Source organism: Aedes aegypti, chromosome 2, assembly GCF_002204515.2.
Source record: "Aedes aegypti strain LVP_AGWG chromosome 2, AaegL5.0 Primary Assembly, whole genome shotgun sequence".
NCBI lineage: Eukaryota > Metazoa > Arthropoda > Insecta > Diptera > Culicidae > Aedes > Aedes aegypti.
Genome location: NC_035108.1, coordinates 84,860,248 through 84,878,644, shown reverse-complemented (window position 1 = coordinate 84,878,644; position 18,397 = coordinate 84,860,248). Strand labels below are relative to the sequence as shown.

Below are 18,397 nucleotides of genomic sequence, written 5' to 3'. Positions count from 1 at the left end.
TCAGGCAGTAGATGTCAGTAAACTCCTTGCCGACACGAAACAGAAATCCGAGGCTTCTGGAGGCTTTCCCGACCATGTATGATATGTGCTGCTGGAAAGATAATTTGCTATCAAGCTGCACCCCTAGATCCTTTATGCAGCTGGTTCTTTCGATAGAAGTGCCGAAAATATTGTATTCGAACAACAAAGGTTCCTTCTTCCGGCAAAAAGATATGACGGCACACTTGCTTGGGTTGACTCTCATCCGGTTTGTACTGCACCAATCCGCAAAGTGTATCAAATCCTGCTGGAGAATGTGAGCATCAGCGAACTTACTTGAAAATAAATTTTCATATCGTCGGCGAACGACAAACGAGGAACTTTCATTTTTTTATTGACGTCGTTGAAGTAAAGAAGAAATATCATTGGACCGAGGTGGCTGCCTTGAGGAACGCCTGACGGAGCAGCAAATTTGTGTGAGGTGACGTCTCCAATTCTCACTTCGAGCTGGCGGCCAATAAGGTAGGAGCGCAACCAGCCAAGAATTCTCCCACCGAAACCAAGCTTTTCTAATTTAGCCAACGCAATTTCATGGTTAATGCTGTCGAAGGCAGCAGTGAGGTTCAAATAAATTGCATCAGTTTGCTTTGCGTTATTAAAGCCTTCGGTAATGTATGAAGTAAAAGAAAGCAGATTTGTACTGGTAGATCATGAGGCATGAAGCCGTGTTGCTCTTCAACAATGTAATGTCGGCAGTGGCTAAACATAGGTTCCAGTAGCACAAGCTCAAAGAGTTTAGCAATTGAACTCACAGCGGATATTCCACGGTAGTTTTGGATGTGCATTTTGTCACCTTTCTTGTGAACAGGAAACAAGAATGCAGACTTCCATGAGTCTGGGAATTTGCCAGTGGCTAGCGACAAACTAAATATGCGCTGAAGAGGAACAACCAAACTCGAAGCACACTTTTTCAGCAAAATAGGAGGGATTCCATCGGGGCCCGTGGAGCAAGAAACTTTAAGTTTACTGGTAGCCGTCATAATCATTGATCGATCAACATCGATATGAGTGATTGATTCGCCGAGATAGGAGACATCTTCCACAGCTGCTTCAATTTGTTGAGGCGTAATCCCTTCTTCCGAAAAAACGCTACCAAACTTATCGGCAAAAAAGTCGCAAACGATTTTAGGGTCAGAGCTCCAATTTCACTCATACATCATCGTCGTGGGTAGACCAGATTCCTTTCTTTGGTCGTTTACGAACTTCCAGAAAGATTTCGGGTTCGCTTTAAGCTTGAGCTGCATGTTTTTCATGTACGATTGGTAACACGATTGGTTCATTCGTTTATACTCGTTATTCAGTTGAACGTAATAATGTCTTGACGATTCAGTCCGGTGCTTTGTATAGTATCGCAATGCCGCCCTTTTAGCAGTTTTGATTGACCGTAGCTCGTTTGTTTGCCAAGGAGTTTGTGTGTGCTTGGAATTAACTCGTTTAGGCACATGTCTATCAATCACGTAGTTCATAATATTGGAGAAATATTGCACTGCAGTATCAATTTCGTCATCACCTAAAACGTCTTCCCAATCGATATTCGATAGGACGTCAGAAATTGCGTCAAAGTCAGCATTTTTAAAATCGTAGTATACTGCAGCTACCGTTTGTCTGAAGCAATCGTTAGACCGGTTTTCTAAGACAATGTGCAGTGGAGGGTGGTGATTAACGAGTTTATCGAGCGGAGCAACAGCCTCGGAGATTACAGGAGCATAGTCGACGTTGCTTACGAAGCAGAGATCCAAAATTCTTCCATTACTGTTCTCAACGGGGTTGATTTGCTGCAGCAAATTGGTACTATACGAATCGAGCAAACTAGTAGTACTGTTTGGAAGCGTAGAACGATCGGCGTCGGGGTGCATGAAACCAAAACGGGTGGGTAACCATTTTATTCCAGGGAGATTGAAGTCGCCAATAATCACGATCTCATCCACGGGTTTCAGTGTATGGATGTGTTACAGTAGTGGGTTCTGCGATGTAAATATGTTAAAAGCAGCCGTTGTGTATATTATCTTTGATCCCGGTGGTGAGCATTCGCACAACAACTATTTGTCTACCTACACTCTGCACTCTTCCACGCATCAGATTGCTTGGGTGAGCGTACTGTTCAACAAACGATCGCAATTCCATTTGAATGCACAATTTGTTCAGACCCGTTACCAGTTTCACGGGTGGGGGTATGTTGTGACGGAGATTCTCTGTGAAACTGGAAACACTGAATAAAATAAATTGTCAGTAGTGCAGTAGAAGTGGAAGAGTTGGGAAGCTGTTTCTTTGGTAGTGCGGAGTGAACACCAAATTGTACGTAATTATATGAATAATAATTAGATAATATTTTGCATTCAATAAACCATTTTCAGCATTGAAGCTGCAAACATGAAAGTTGCTATCAATCTTTGTGTGTTATTGCCAAAGGTGACTCTCCCCAACAAAAGTAGTGTATGGAAGAAAATGAAATTAACGACATAACAATAAAATTATGCAAAATGTAGACCTTCCGTAATTATTTTGTTTAATTGAATTCAAAATTTTAACACTTATAAGCGGTTTCTTCACCACCACCTAAACCTGGTTTAATTGTATGGGTAAACTTGGTTTACGGCTTAATCGAAGGTGAAGATTTTGGCCCTTACACAGCTTAACTTTAAAAGTTTGTCTTCGTCAGCTTGGAAAAGTTTGTGTAACTCCCAAAGTACGGGTTTTTCGTTTGCCTTAACTGGTTATAGCAGCTGGTGAGTTTTAAGTTTGTTACCGAATAAAATGAAAATTTACAGAGAAATCGTCAGTTTGTGTACAGGATTCAAACCATGTTATGGTAGGCAGACCACCAGGTAACTAACAGAGCCACAAAACAATTACCGATTACCGAAAAAAAATACAAAGAATCTATTCACAACTCTGTATTTATCATATTTCATACATCTTTTTAAAATTATACCCTTTAACCCACAATTCCAGTTCCTAAAGATTAGACTCAGAAAAAATGCGACACTTTGTTTTGGGTGTAACTTTATCGCGTGGGTAAAAATTTATGAAATTTTTGATGAAACTAGTTTTTGTTATGTTATGTTTATGTGTGCAAAATTTTATCGCGATCTAAAGACAATTTACACTGTCTTCAGCGCAAAGGCTGCACAGACTGAACGTTTGACGAAAAGTTTTCACTGACTGGAGCGGGAATCGAACCCACACCCCGTGGCACAATAAGCCTAGACGACTGACGCCGCTAACAGCATGGCCACGAAGCCCACTATCATTTAGTTTTCAAGATGCATTCGAAACAAGAAGAGCTACGCCAGCAAATCTTGGGCGCGGTGATCAATAATCCTGGTCAGTCGCACAGAGGGATCGGTCAAAGACTTGGAATCCACCATTCCACCGTGTCTCGCGTTGTAAAGATGTCAATTCGTCGAAGTGGTTCGTCTAGCAGACCATGAAGCGACTACGTGTTCATAAGGTTAGGAAAGCGCCAAACCGGACTGACAAGCAACTCACGGTGGCCGATTTGCGTGCGCGGAAGCTGTAGCGTGAGTGGCTGGTCAAGCCAGACTGTCGCGTCAAGGACGACGAGACATACAGTCGGTGACAAGTACTAACTAATATTGTTCGATATAATTAAAAAAACAGTAACCTGTAAGTAGGATGATGTGTTCTGCAAGTTTGTGTAACTTCCGAAAGTGAATAACTTTGCCGAAGAAACTAATCAACCAAAACTTATCGTTTTTGAATTAAATCTCTGCTCTTTGAGCTCAGTATACACAAAAGTTCAGGTTATTTGTAGTTCGTCATCCGAATTTCAGAAAATTCGGGCTACCAGAAGCTGAGATACAAATCTAAAACTTGGGTATTTCGTATGGAAAAAAAAAGCATTTGCTTATTAACTTTTGTTACTGACTGCACATCAAGGCGGACACCAAACAAATCCCCGGCCTCGAGTTTTTTGTCAGTACGTCTTGCATGGAGATTCCGGAAGAGAAAGATGGTTAATTAACTTAGTTAACATCTTAACAATTATTGAATTAGTAAATTAATTAGTTAACAAATACTAACAAACAATACTAATTCAACTATTTCACGTCACAATGATCAGTTCGTGACAGCATCTCTCCCACCGCTGTTCTGCCCACGCTCGTCAAAATCGCCCACCTAGCTCTCTACGCTCCACAGCTTCTTGTATCAACTGAATCCGATGTGGGTTGCTGTTCGATATTCTTGCTACATGCCTATCGTATCCTTCCAGCATTGGTCACCTTCTGGATACAGGATTCATCGTAGAGTTGGGCGAGTTCGTGGTTCTATGTGGCCTCTATCGCGCCTGTCCACGCTCCATACCCGTAAAGGACTAGGGGAAAGTGGGGCAGTTTGGCCACCTTAAGAAAAAGTCGATAAAAGTGCTGGAAGTATTGTGAAATCTTCGAATTTTTGCATGATTTCCATCAATTTATAGATCAATATACTAGATCCGAATGATTTCCGTTGTCTCATAAAGTTCACAATTAAAGGAATAATTAAATAAAAGTCGATTTTTTATTGACGGGGTGATATGAGCACCCTATTTTTAGTTGTAAAATTATCTCATATAATCTAAAAACTACACTTGAAAGTTATCAGTGTTTAAAAACACTCCGTGCAAAAATATTACATTTTAAAGAACCGTCTAATAGTCAATCATCATCATTCTAAAATGATGAAATTTGAAAGAGCCGTTCGATGCAATATGAGCAGATTTTTCGAACATCATTTACCATAAAGTACCCATATTTCGCACGCGCTCCTAATTTCGCTCACTGACATTTTAAACATGCTTTGAGAAAAAAATATGTTAGGTAATATTTTGAATTATTCTTCTTCAGCCATGTTTACATAACATGCAAAAATGTAGTCCAATTTGTATCAATAAATATGAATAAAATGGCAGTGAGCGAAAAGACCCTCCCCTTGGTTATGCGACCTTGCCGCGATGGGAGGGCATATGATGGAAACCAAAGGCGTAACCTGTAGTGGTGGTATCACATTTTGGCACTTTTTGCTTAAAGCCGCGTCATAATTCATATGGCATAGACGCAATAATATCTCGGATGTGATCCAACGGACATTCTGCGTCATTGATAGAATTGATGCCCATTTCAAATAATTAATCTATTCGAAGTGGACATTAATACTATTGGTGATGTTCAGTTTGCCTTTTGCTAACCAGAATGATCCGTAGCCACTCTTACTATCAGCTAGTTAGATACATCGTTATCATATACGACGTAGGGAATACATAGGAACTTTTAGGAAAATGACTAGTAGATTCACTGAGTAGAAATAAGTGGCGACAATCTTATTTTAATATGGTTTTTACATTGCCATAATAAGAAATACCTCTTTTGTAACAGCGGTATAAATAATCTAATTCCAGCTTCATTTTCGCAAAATTTACAAGTAGAAAGTAGGCGTTGTGAAGCATTGCATTTGCCACCGAAAAGTGAATCTTGTAGGAGACTGTAATAGAAGCATAAGGTAACTTTACTCTTCAATATTCTCTATAAAATGACTATGGAAAGTAAGACGCTGAGATCGATCATTACGGTACACTTGCTAGTTTCGAAAAATTGTTGAACAGACAAGGAAAGCGACTTTTTTCTTTAAGGATATATGAACGTAATGACCAATAAACACTTTTAACAACAAAAAATAAAATTAACTAGAACTACTACTAAACAGCCTAATTTTGTCAAAACTTGACGACAATTGACATTTGGTCGGCGTTAAGTCAGAGGGGACCAAGTACAAAACTTGGAAAAATTGGCTTATTCTATCATTAAATGCGAAATTACCTTACCTCCATTTCACTTTGATCAGATTTGATGAATACTGTAAACTGCGAGAGATATGTAATAAATTTACTTTGGATGATCAATAAAAATCGATAAAAGTATGCAGTCAGAGTGGACCAAGTGCTTATTACCATAACAGCAAAAATGATCAGCGCGTTGAGGAATGCGAAAAAATTAAAAACATTTTAAGAGATTTGTCTGAATTTTCAACATCGAATGATTCTTCTATTCATCCATCAATAGGAATTCATAAATTTTATTTTATTCGATGCATTGGATTTTGATTTTTGACCATTTTCTACGTTTGAATGGGTGGTCAGAAATTTCAACAATTTCTGTGCAGACAGAGCGGACCAAGTGTTGAAATGCAATAAACTGATGTATTATTGTATTTTTTGAGTCAAGTTCAGAGTCCGATAGAAGTTTATGGTAGTTCTATGGTGTATGTATCGAATGCCATAAAACCCGCTTATTGGACCAATATATTTTGGTCGTTACTCAAGATTTTCACTTGGTCCACTCTGACTGAACGCAAATTTGAAAATTTCTGGTCTTCAATGCCCTGACCCTGCAAAACCTTAATTTTCGAGCTATCGTAATACCACTGATATCGGGATTGACGATATGGATTATTGAAGAATTTACGATACTGGTGTTGAAGGGTCTTGATAATCTGTTTATTTTAGAGATATGCACCCAGTTTGACCTTGCAAGTATTAAATGATTGTTATTTTCCTAGAAACTGTTCAGTCAGAGTGACCAACTCACTGAACGGTGGTCTTCAGTTCAGTCAGAGTGGACCAAATACATATAGTCCATCAAAAAATCGTTCTATCAGAGGTTTGGATTATGATTTTTCGTGATTATCACTTTACATTATATTGTTTGAAAGTAACACAAAGATGTGTAGAAATATTTAATTAAAATTTTAACGAGTTAAAAAATTACAAAGCGTTAGACTTTAAGCCCATTTTTCTCAACAAATGAAAAATGTCACTTGGTCCACTCTGACTTAACGCCGACCATTTAAGACTCTAATCTTACGTAAAAGACAGGAGTAATCAGAATAGCACTTGAATGATAAATTATTCAAAACCATTTCGACTAGTCAGTATTAGTAATGACACTACTACACAACTATTTCAAACAAATTCTGATGGAGCTGCTGATTTTCACAATGCTTTCTTTTCTCAGAAGCAAGGGAATATGGGTACTTTTCAAAAACTACCACGTCACAATACTAATAAAAAACAGTGTTCATGTGGGCGCCATTGCCTAGTCCGTCTGAGTATTGGTCCTGGTAGAGGGGAAGCTTGGCAAAAGCCAGACCGAGGGTTCAGCCTTGACAAGTTAAGCTGTCAGGCAGCACCAACTGAACACCATACAAAAAAAAAAATAAAAAAAAAATAAACTGGCAGTGAGCGAAATTAGGAGCGTGCGCGAAATATGGTAGCATCACAGTATTTCTTATTATTTGAGTTTTGTACACTGACTTATAATATGCCTATTGCTCCATTTCCTTGCTAGCTTTGGGGTTGCATGGTATTTCAGATGAAATTTGAAGAATTTATGCAGTTTTCAAGGGGTGCTCATTCCACCCCATTAGACAAACCGCCCCGACTACCGCTACCGGTCTTACGAGCGATTTTGGTACATAGCACATTTGGTGCGGGGTGAATATTTTTTTACCGCAGCTTCTTGTGGAGGCCATAGAAGGCCCAACTCCCACTAATGATGAGCGCCTCCGTAAATCACGTCTAACATTATTATCAACCTTCAGCAAGGATCCAAGATAGACGAAATCGTCGACCACCTCGAACGTATTCCCGTCTATAATAACACTACTTCCTAGGCGAATCCTGACGCGCTCTGCTCCACCTACTAGCATGTACTTTGTCTTGGACGCATTCACCACCAGTCCATCTTTTGCTGCCAGGCGGGTGTACAGGTCTGCCACCTTTCCAAATGTTCGGCCAGCAATGTCCATATAATCTGCGAAACAAACAAATTGACTGGATCTCGTGAAAATCGTACTCCGGCTGTTAAGTACGGCTCTCCTTAAAATACTTTCTACTGCGATATTGAACAACAGGCACGGAAGTTCATCACCTTGTCGTACTGGAATGTGGAACAGGAATGTTCACCTAAAACCTTCACACAATTTTGCACGCCTTTGCTCTTATTAGACTTGTGAGCTTCCCGGGAAAGCAGTTTTCGTCCTCTATCGATGAAAAAGGTGATGCGTTGGGCCCTGGTATTCACGACATTTTTGGAGGATTTGACGTACAGTAAAAATCTGATCCGTTGTCGATCGACCATCAAGGAAGCCGGGTTGAAAAGCTTGATAACTTTAACTGAGCATGAGCATAACGGCGCCGGCCACGTCCTTACGGTCATCAGGGAAGGGAAGGAATGTTAGTGTGACATCCATTGTTATTAAAGACCGAGTATACCTCTGCATCTTCATGGTTGTGACGGGAAGAAGTTTTGTTAGTGGGAGGGCTTAAAAGCTACATGATCAGGATTCACCTTGGTAAGTGATGTGATTAATGTAACCTCTGTAAAAAAAGTTATTAATAAATGCGTCGACATCTTAAACATCGAACTATTCAAAGGTTTGAATCTCGAAATTATTTAAAACATGAATAAGCGCGTATTTCAACACTTTAAGTGTCGAACCATCCTAAGTTTGTTCAACAAGTACATAAAAAATACATGTCATGGTACAAATGTGTTATTAAAATCATAAAACGAGCTTACCAGTTAGTAATCCATACTCGACTGAACAGTCACAACCTCAGCGTCAACACGCTGGGATACATAATCACTCGAATGGCGCGCGAACTTATTCTAAATGAAAAAAAAAAATCTCTCTGGGCGCGCGAAAATGAATCGGCCTTCGTAACCCAAGCGAACAAAGTCACCGATAAAACACTCCGAGCGCGCGAAAATGAATCGGACAGCTTGGGCCTTCGCAAAGCACTCCCGGCTTGATAACTTTAACTTTTCACGAATTCGTTTACTGCTGGTGACAGACGACGGAAGATGATCTGCGATAACACTTTGCAGGCCGCATTTAAAAAGGCGTGGGTGGTAAATGACTGGACAATGCGTACCATTGGTATTTCGCGTACCTGCATGTATAAAATAGACCCCATTTGTGGTCCTAAGCCTCTTGTTCAGTAACTCCTTTCCCTACCTCCCCGTGGTGCTGCCTGGGGTACGAGTAACCGTAGGGAAGATCGGGTAACCAACCCTGGTGGGACCTTGGTCGTATGCTGACAGGGAAGGGGGGCTCCTCTCTTTTGAGGGTGTAGCTTATCAGAGCGATGGTTTTACCATCTACCAGAGCTGCGGCAACAGACATGAGCTGGGCACAGTTTTTATCGTGATGGGTGGTGGCCAATCGACAACAGAATGTGCAAGTTGAGGATGGAAGGCTGTTTCTTCAATATCAGCATAATCAACGTGCACAGCCCTCATCTAGCAAGTGACTATGACGATAAGGACGCTTTCTACGCGCAGCTGGAACGTGAATACGACGGCTCCCAAAGCCATGATGTCAAAATAGTTATCGGAGATCTCAACGCTCAGGTTGGCCAGGAGGAGGAATTTAGACCGATCATAGGGAAGTTCAGCGCTCACTGACTGATTAATTTCGCCGCCTCCAAAAACATGGCAATACGTAGTTCCTACTTCCAGCACAGCCTCCCGTATCGGTACACCTGGAGATCACCCCAACAAACTGAATCGCAAATCGACCACGTTTTGATTGATGGAAGACACTTCTCGGACATTATCGACGTCAGAACCTATCGCGGCGCAAACATCGATTCGAGCCACTACCTAGTGACAGTTAAAGTGCGCCAACGACTCTCCGTTGTGAACAACATTCGATACCGACGCCTGCCACGGTACAATCTGGAACGATTCAAGCTACCCGAAGTCGCAACTGATTACGCGCAAAGCCTTGAAGAAGCGTTTCCGGAAGAGGGAGAGCTCACCGAAGCCCCTCTTGAGGACTGCTGGAGTAGTCCAAAAGCAGCCATCAACAACGCAGCGGAAGTGCCATTGGCTTCGTGGAAGCAAATCGACGAAACAGTTGGTTCGACGAGGAGTGTCAGACGGTTTTGGACGAGAAGAATGCAGCGCGGGCGATGATGCTGCAGCAAGGCACCCGTCAAAACGTGGAACGATACAAACAGAAGCGAAGACAGCGAACTCATCTATTCCGGGATAAAAAGCGCCGCCTGGAAGAGTTGGAGTGCGAAGAGATGGAGCACCTGTATCGTTCTCAAGAAACACGTGAGTTCTACAAGAAACTCAATGCATCCCGCAAAGGCTTTGTGCCGCGAGCCGAAATGTGCCGGGATAAGCATGGAGGTATCTTGACGGACGAACGTGAGGTTATTTGAAAGGTGGAAGCAGCATATCGATGAACACCTAAACGGCGCAGAGGAGGAAGATCAAGACAGCAGGAGGAATGGCTTCATCAGTACAGCGGGGATCAGTAGGGAGACGTGCCAACTCCCACAATAGGTGAAGTTAAAGATGCTATCAAACAGCTCAAGAACAACAAAGCAGCTGGAAAGGATGGTATTGGAGCGGAACTTATTAAAATGGGCCCGGACAGGTTGGCCACTTGTCTGCACCGATTGATAGCCAGGATCGGGGATACAGAACAGCTACCGGAGGAATGGAAGGAGGGAATAATATACTCAATATACAAAAAGGGTGACAAGTTAGAATGTGAGAACTATCGAGCGATCACCATTCTGAACGCAGCCTTTAAAATGTTTTCCCAGATCATCTTCCGCCGTTTATCGCCACTGGTAAGCAGATTTGTTGGAAGTTATCAAGCCGGTTTTGTAAACGGGCGATCGTCGACAGACAAAATCTTTATGTTACGGCAAATCCTCCAAAAGTGTCGCGAATTTCAAGTCCCTACGCACCACCTATTCATCGATTTCAAAGCGGCCTATGATACCATCGACCGCGAAGAGCTATGGAAGATTATGGACGAAAATGGTTTTCCCGGGGAACTGACTAGGCAGATCAAAGCAACGATGGATAGTGTACACTGTACAGTGCTGTGTGAAGATATCGGGTACATTATCGGACCCGTTTGAAACACGCAAAGGACTTCGACAAGGCGATGGTCTTTCCTGCCTCCTGTTCAATATTGCGCTAGAAGGTGTTATGAAACGGGCGGGCTTCAACATGCGGGGCACGATGTTCAATAAATCCAGCCAGTTCATCTGCTCTGCTGACGACGTGGACATTGTCGGAAGAACGTTCCAGGTGGTTTCTGAACAGTATACCAGGCTGAAACGTGAAGCAGATCGGGTTGGATTGAAGGTAAATACGTCGAAGACGAAATATCTGCTGGTTGAAGCAAACGAGCGCGATGGAGCTCGCAATGGCAGACGCGTGACGATCGACGGGGATAAGTTCGAGGTGGTGGACGAATTTGTCTATCTCGGATCATTGATAACGTCGGATAACAACTGCAGCAGAGAAATTCGAAGACGTATCATTGCCGGAAGTCGTGCTTACTACGGACTCCACAAGACCTTGCGGTCTGGTAAACTTCATTTCCGTACTAAGTGTACCATGCACAAGACGCTAATAAGACCGGTAGTCCTCTACGGGCATGAGACGTGGACAATGCTCGAAGAGGACCTGCAAGCGCTAGGAGTTTTTGAACGACGTGTGCTTAGGACGATCTTCGGCGGAGTATGTGAGAACGGCGTATGGAGGAGAAGAATGAACCACGAGCTTGCGCAACTATACGGTGAACCCAGTATCCAGAAAGTCGCCAAAGCTGGAAGGGTACGATGGGCGGGACACGTTGTGAGAATGCTGGACAACAATCCCGCAAAAATGATGTTCACCTCAAATCCGGCCGGTACAAGACGAAGGGGAGCGCAACGAGCTAGGTGTTTGGACCAAGTGGAGCAGGATCTTGGAAGGGTGGGACGATCGAGAAATTGGAGGATATCAGCCATGGACCGAGTTAATTGGCGTAACATTGTGGCGCAGGTCATGCCTTGAAGGACGTAGAGCCAGCAAAAGTAAGTAAATATTTAAAAAGATGATCACTCGGAAGTTCACAATCTAACTTGTCGTGTTTGTTGTAGATGGGGCATATTACCCCTTCCTTCTGCTCCTCCGGAAGCTGTTCACTTTTCCAGATTCTGCCTATCAGCCGATGCAGCTGAATGGTCAACCTCTCCGTGCAAATCTTTATGAGTTCAGTTCCGATACCATCATTACCAGCTGCTTTACTGACTTTACTTGACCTCTCTCAAAGTGGAGGCTGATTGATTTCCAAGCATTTCCTGCGTCTCCGTTGTTTCGACCTTCATTGCCTGCACTCTCAGCGCCATTCAAGTGTTCGTCGAAGTGCTGTTTCCACCTTTCGATCACCGCACGTTCGTCCGTCAAGATGCTCCCATCCTTATCCCTGCACACCTCGGCTAGCGGTACGAAACCATTGCGGAATGCGTTGAGCTTATGATAGATTTTCCGCGTCTCTTAAGACCGGCTCAACTGTTTCATCTCCTCGCACCTTGTCTCCTCCAGGCGGCGTTTTTTTTCTCCCGAAAGAGGCGGGTCTGCTGTTACCGTTTCCGTCTGGTCGTTCCCTAAACCAATTTATTCTAAAATTTTGGAATAAGCCCTTGTTGATGTTCTTGGAAGTAGAAATCAATGTATTACAACTGACGAAATCGGTGGAAGAAGTAATGGAAAATCTCTAGAGGAAATCCTGGGATAGTTCTCTAAAAATATTTCAGAGTAAACCCAGTGGCAATTACTGAAGCTAATAGTGTCTCTCCAATAAAGAAAAATAATAATATTAACTACAAGGAAAAATATAAGACTTTTAGGCTAAAATAAAGACTTCAGAGACCTTCCATTAAGAAAAGAGAATTTTAAGAGACTTACGGTCTCTAAATAAGAGTAACTACCAGCCCTGACCACGTGACCTCACTTATTGTTTGTGAACAATTTGTAATTATACAAATCCTGAAAACCTCTTATGTTTCACATACTTTATTCTATATTTGCAATATAAGTTTCCTTAAGCCTATAAGGAACACATTAGTACAACAATATGTCGCTTGGATTGGCATATGAACGACGTCAATATAAAAAGAAAAACCCCTCACCAGTTCAATTATTTACACAACAAAACAGAAACTCAACTCAATAATAATTCAATTGATTTCGTGGTACCTTCTCTCCTTGGGCCACACTTCTGAATAAGTCTTAGGACGATACTTTTATCGATCACACCGTTGCCTCGTCATCTTCAATCTCCTCCAATTCATCCTCGGCCTCGACCTCCAATTGCAGCTCATTTACGTTCGATTTCGACATGTTTAGCTCTTGATCGATTCTGGACAGATCCCGGATGATTTCCCTCATCACACCCTTATTGATGTTGCGAGCCATTTGGTACAGTAGAAACCAGTATCCGATGTTGGCTTCCCGGACAACTCGCTTCAAACGATGGTAGCTGATTGGGTCCAACAAGCTGAACAACAGTTGGAACCGAACGCTGCGGCAGGAAAGCTGCGCCAGCCTGTAGCACAGTTGCACACCGGATACGACGGCCAGCACAATGAACCAAAGCCACAGGAAGGCGAAGATTTTCTCGTTGACGATGTTCTGCGGCAGAAGGCACAGGGCATCAAAGTTTTGCTTGGATCCACTTGGGCCAATATAGCTGAAGTCACATTTGGCCAGCTTCGGAAAGACCAGAGAATTATACGAAGTCCAGGCGTTCATGTCCAGTGAAAGCAGTGCCTGAATGGCCGGTTGGTAACTGGCCCAAAAACCTCCGAACAAGAAGTTCATCAAGAACATGTTCAGGAGGACTATGAAAAAGTTGAGAATCTCACATCCGATAAAAATCAATGCGTATTTGTTGTGTCCCTTGCGGCTCTCTTGGGTCAAATAAAGTAGAGTTAAGGCTTTACGCTTCCGAGTCCACGCACCAGGTGAAAGGATAGAAGCTGGAACATGGTGATAGTATCATTTCGGGATTCATTCTAACCTTAAGAAATTCATGGTTTTCATACTTACTCAGATTGTGACACAACGTTTCAAGACGACCGCGTTCGCAAAATCGCCACAAGTGTTTGGGGAACGAGAACAGGAATGCCTGAATGGCCAACAGGAACGGAACCCACTGGTAGTACTTCTGGTAGAGTCGTTCTTCTTTGGGAATGTGACCCATGTGCGTTCCTATTTCGATGATGTCCCAGCTGGCTTCCACTGGTGGGTCAAAATACAAAAAAAAATCATTAAGGAGGATTGTACAGCTTGTGTAAACGAACTGAACCATCACCAACCAGCACAGGTTCATAAGTAACTACTGAGCCCTGCCGGGCCCTCCGTTCGAAGAGGACCCGATAATGTGCCGAAACATATTAACAGATCCTCCGCCTGAATGCAGCCGTTTCATGATAAATCATGAACCGTTAGAGGTGTGCCAAAGTATTGGGAAGGTGATATGTTTCAAGGACGGGTATTTTTATGCTGCACCTTCTACTTTGGCACCGTCAAACCCTGTGTTCTTGGTCTGGGGAGGTTTGGCTTCGATTCATCTTCACCTTAAAATAGGAATTATAAATATGGTGTAGAATCTTCAATCGAAAATTTCTCAATGTTAACGTTTCGAGTGAAGAACTTGCCGGATAATTCACACAAATAAAGTTTAAAAAAAATAGCTGATTTTCAAATACTTCGCTAGAGAAAAACACCGGTCGTCGTTAGACATTTCGGTTCTTTTCTGGTAAAAAAGGTCCGATTGTATGCCAAAGACTATGGCTCACGCTTTTCAATACAGCTGGAAAAACAAGAACTACACCCAGCACCAAATAGTATGTAACTATGAGGTGAACCGGAAGATTTGTTCCTTGACATGATTTAAAGTGTAAATACTAACATGTTATCGTATTGCCAATAAATTACAATTACAATTACAATTTGATGAGCAATCCCCACCCAAAAAAAAACAGCCCAAAATATGAGAGAAAATGAAAAGTATATGAAAAGGTCTATCTGATTTTGATGTAGATTTCCAGATAGGCCCTCTTCGGTTTACCATTTTCAGATAGGCCCTTTTAAAATTTGAATAAATTTACCTCTAAAAATGCATTTTGCATGTCCGTGAGAATATGTAGGGATAATTTATGAAAATAAATAAAATAATGAAAAATCGAGATTGTTTACATTTTGCAGTTAGGGCCTTTTCAAATGTTACGTTAGAATTCTGCTTATAAACATCCTATGATGTATTGAGCCCTCAAGTGAAATATTGACACACCCTAATGCTTATGTACCTAACCTGGCATCATGCCGAATTTCGTTGTCTCACTTACCAAAATTCGGATCGCGGCTGATGTACGTTCCCAGTGTCCAACAGAAGCTGTGTAGACTGGCCCTAACGGTGGGTGCTGCCGAGCTGATGCATTCGATCGGTTCCCCAAAATAAGACCGGGCCGACAGCAGGATGGTGAAAAAGACCAACATGTACACGGTGATCCGGCTGTGGAGGCGCCAAACCGTGTTGGTCGAGTCGAATGATTTGGGCACGAGAATATCCCGCAAGGACTTGGTGATTTCCAGCATGATGATTTAGGGGTTTGAACGTTTCTTTTTTCGGTATTTGTTGTAGGTATTTATCGTTTCAAAAAATCACATTTCAAGCACTTTTCACTTCAACACTACACAGCTTGCCGTCGTCTGGGAAGCAAAAGATGGAGAACGAGTTTGGATTGAGGTGGGGTTGTCGTTAGCCGTGAAATAGTCGATCATTTTAACGAATCGGCTACTTTCAATATGAGACATCCCTACACTGATAAAAATCCACACACGGAGACGGAATTCAATTTTGGGTTGTTTCAACGCAATTCCGTAGTTGAGCCCAATAACTCAATTTTGGCTAAATTTCCAAGGTCCCCACTAGGTAGTTTGGCTTTAATTCCATTAGAAAAATATACTCAATTTTGGGTTGATTTAACGCAAAATTGAGTTCTTTCGACCCAAACATAAGAAAAGTTGCATTTACCCAAATTTGGCTTATTGGGCCAAAGTACCCCCATTGGGTAGATGCAGCTCTCTCTATTTTTGACAACATTCGTGTGGGAGAAAGAGAAAACCGAGAGATTTTGGGTTGAAACTATAATCGATATACTTAATTTTGGGTAAAGTAAACTAAAAAATTAGGTAATAATATTTCTCCGTGCACGCTCGATCTGTGTGTTTAAAATTATGGATCGATTCATGAACGTCCATATCGATTTGCTATGATTTTCTTGCAAACTTCGTGTGTGTTACACATTAAATTCCTGTGTTTTGCTTCATGGATTGATTCATCAACCGACAACAGGGATTCCATATTTTTTCCACATAAGTTCCCAAAGCTTTCTCTTCAGATTCGTATGTGTCAACCTATAGGCCTTTTCATGTGACAGATCCGTCTATGCATTTGTTTACATCGGTGGAGGACCGGTGCTAACACGGGCCTGTCATTTTCATAGAAGAAATGTCAAAGTGCTTCCCGATCAGCTGATTTGAGACGTCATTTGAATAGGCCTATGGACGCATAGATCATCACTCCAACACGGATTCAGTGTGTTTTGCTTATGGTTATCTTGTGTCATAATCATCATGTTCAAGTTGGTCGATTCATTGATTTGCGCAATGAGATTGTTATGATGAAATCCATGAGCTATGCTATCGATTTCCATGTTCAAAGCTTCTAAATTGTTTGTGATCAACCCATGGGATGCATAGTGAACTGAATTGCGGTTGGACCTCGTGTCGAACGACAGTCATCATCATGCTTCCAAAGAGAAGAAGCAAATTTTGAAGCTGAAAGTGTTGATGAAAATTTGTGAATTCGATTTTTCTTTTATTAGTGAAGTTGACCGATATACGAGAGTTCTACCTTTCTATAAGAAAACATTGATTAATGTATAGTTTAGTAGAAAAATCGGATTCCACTAACAGATTTTCCTGGCTTTCAGTTTCGAAAAAATGAAATATGCTTATCCCTGGCTTCCCAAATTATGTATTTGCGGAGCCCCGCTTGTTGCTGGCTCACGGGTTTGAAAAAAAAATCAAGAGAGCTTGCGACAAGCAGAGGAGTCTCGGATCCATATTTTGGGGAGCTACCAAATTTCTTCTTGCAGTCCCTTGACATTTATGTTCTATCACACATGACTATCTAAAGCTACTACATTTCGAATTCAATAAGCAAATCAGTTGGTTTTCATGATTTAATATTTGGAAATTCATGTTTGTTTCACATGACAACCTAATGTTGATACACATGTTATTATACCGTGAAATCAATGATGAAATCCATATGGCTACCACACTCAAATCATGTGGTTTTCCTCATTGCGCAAATCTATAAGTAAAACACACGACCTTGACGTGTAGATTTTTCTCAGTGTATAAGCCAAAAGTTATCCGAGCAGGACTTTAGGATTCATTCAAATATTACGTAACGCAATAGGGGGAGGGAGGGGGTCTTACATAGTGTTACGGGTCATACAAAAATCTAAAATTTTCCATACAAAATCTGTTACGTAGGGGAGGGAGGGGGTCAAAAGTTGGAAAATGTTGCGTTACGTAATATTTGAATGAACCCTTAGAAAATAGGCCTATTCAAATGACGTCTCAAATCAGCTGATCGGGAAGCACTTTGACATTTCTTCTATGAAAATGACAGGCCCGTGTTAGCACCGGTCCTCCACCGATGTAAACAAATGCATAGACGGATCTGTCACATGAAAAGGTCTATGGTCGATTCTGAAAACACGGAGCCACAAATCAACCCAACTTTGACTTCTTTTGACGCAATGGATCATTAAAATAACTAAAACGGCCGCTATGGAATGCATAGATTCGTCATCAAACGTCAACATCCCACCGCAAAATCGCTAGGGTTTGGAGGGGATTTTAACCTCCAAATTGCCAAATAACCTCCAAATCATCACCTCCAAGTTAGTTCAAATACCCTCCGTTTTATGAAATATGGTGGCGCGTCGATCGTCGCAAGTTTATCGTTAAACAGTCAATAGCGCCACCGTAGCCTTGTGTGTTTGACAGAACAGCAATGCTGTCACAAGTTAAATCCCATATATAGTGGCGCCTTTGTTTTGATGCGGTGAGAGCACTGAAAAAAAACTACCTTCAATGATCCATTCTGTTCTTCCGTGGGATAGGCCTGTTCACATGACGTTCCAAATCAGCTGATCGGGAAGCTCTTTGACAGTTCTTCTATGGAAATGACAGACTCGTGTTAGCACCGGTCCTCCATCGATGTAAACAAATGCAAACACGGACCTGTCAAATGAAAAGGCCTATAATTCAAATTTGGGTAAACTGACATATAACTATCGTTAGCTAGTTCTCCTTTGACAGCAGGGAAAAAAAACAACCCAGTGCAAAAAAAAATATTACCCAGCGATAGCTGTCGAAGTCTCTGTAGTGGGTTAAAACAACTTAATTTAGGGTAA

At 41.8% G+C, this 18,397-nt stretch overlaps 1 protein-coding gene across 1 annotated transcript; it reads right to left on the bottom strand.

The window, feature by feature from the left end:
- Positions 1–12,895: 12,895 nt before the first annotated feature.
- Positions 12,896–15,653, bottom strand: LOC5568297 (innexin inx4). The gene is made up of 3 exons (XM_001652124.2): positions 15,248–15,653; positions 13,947–14,138; positions 12,896–13,876 (listed from the first exon to the last, which is right to left on the bottom strand). The coding sequence occupies exons 1-3, from the start codon at positions 15,495–15,497 to the stop codon at positions 13,149–13,151; spliced, it is 1,170 nt and encodes a 389-aa protein (XP_001652174.1). The 5' UTR covers positions 15,498–15,653; the 3' UTR covers positions 12,896–13,148.
- Positions 15,654–18,397: the final 2,744 nt, after the last annotated feature.

Bases quoted from the DNA above. Each gene is read 5' to 3' on its own strand.
- LOC5568297 (XM_001652124.2), bottom strand. From the start codon at position 15,497: ATGCTGGAAATCACCAAGTCCTTGCGGGATATTCTCGTGCCCAAATCA. The intron at 14,139-15,247 runs GTAAGTGAGACA...TTGACCCACCAG, and splicing joins CAGCCGCGATCCGAATTTTG to TGGAAGCCAGCTGGGACATC. The intron at 13,877-13,946 runs GTAAGTATGAAA...ACCATGTTCCAG, and splicing joins AACGTTGTGTCACAATCTGA to CTTCTATCCTTTCACCTGGT.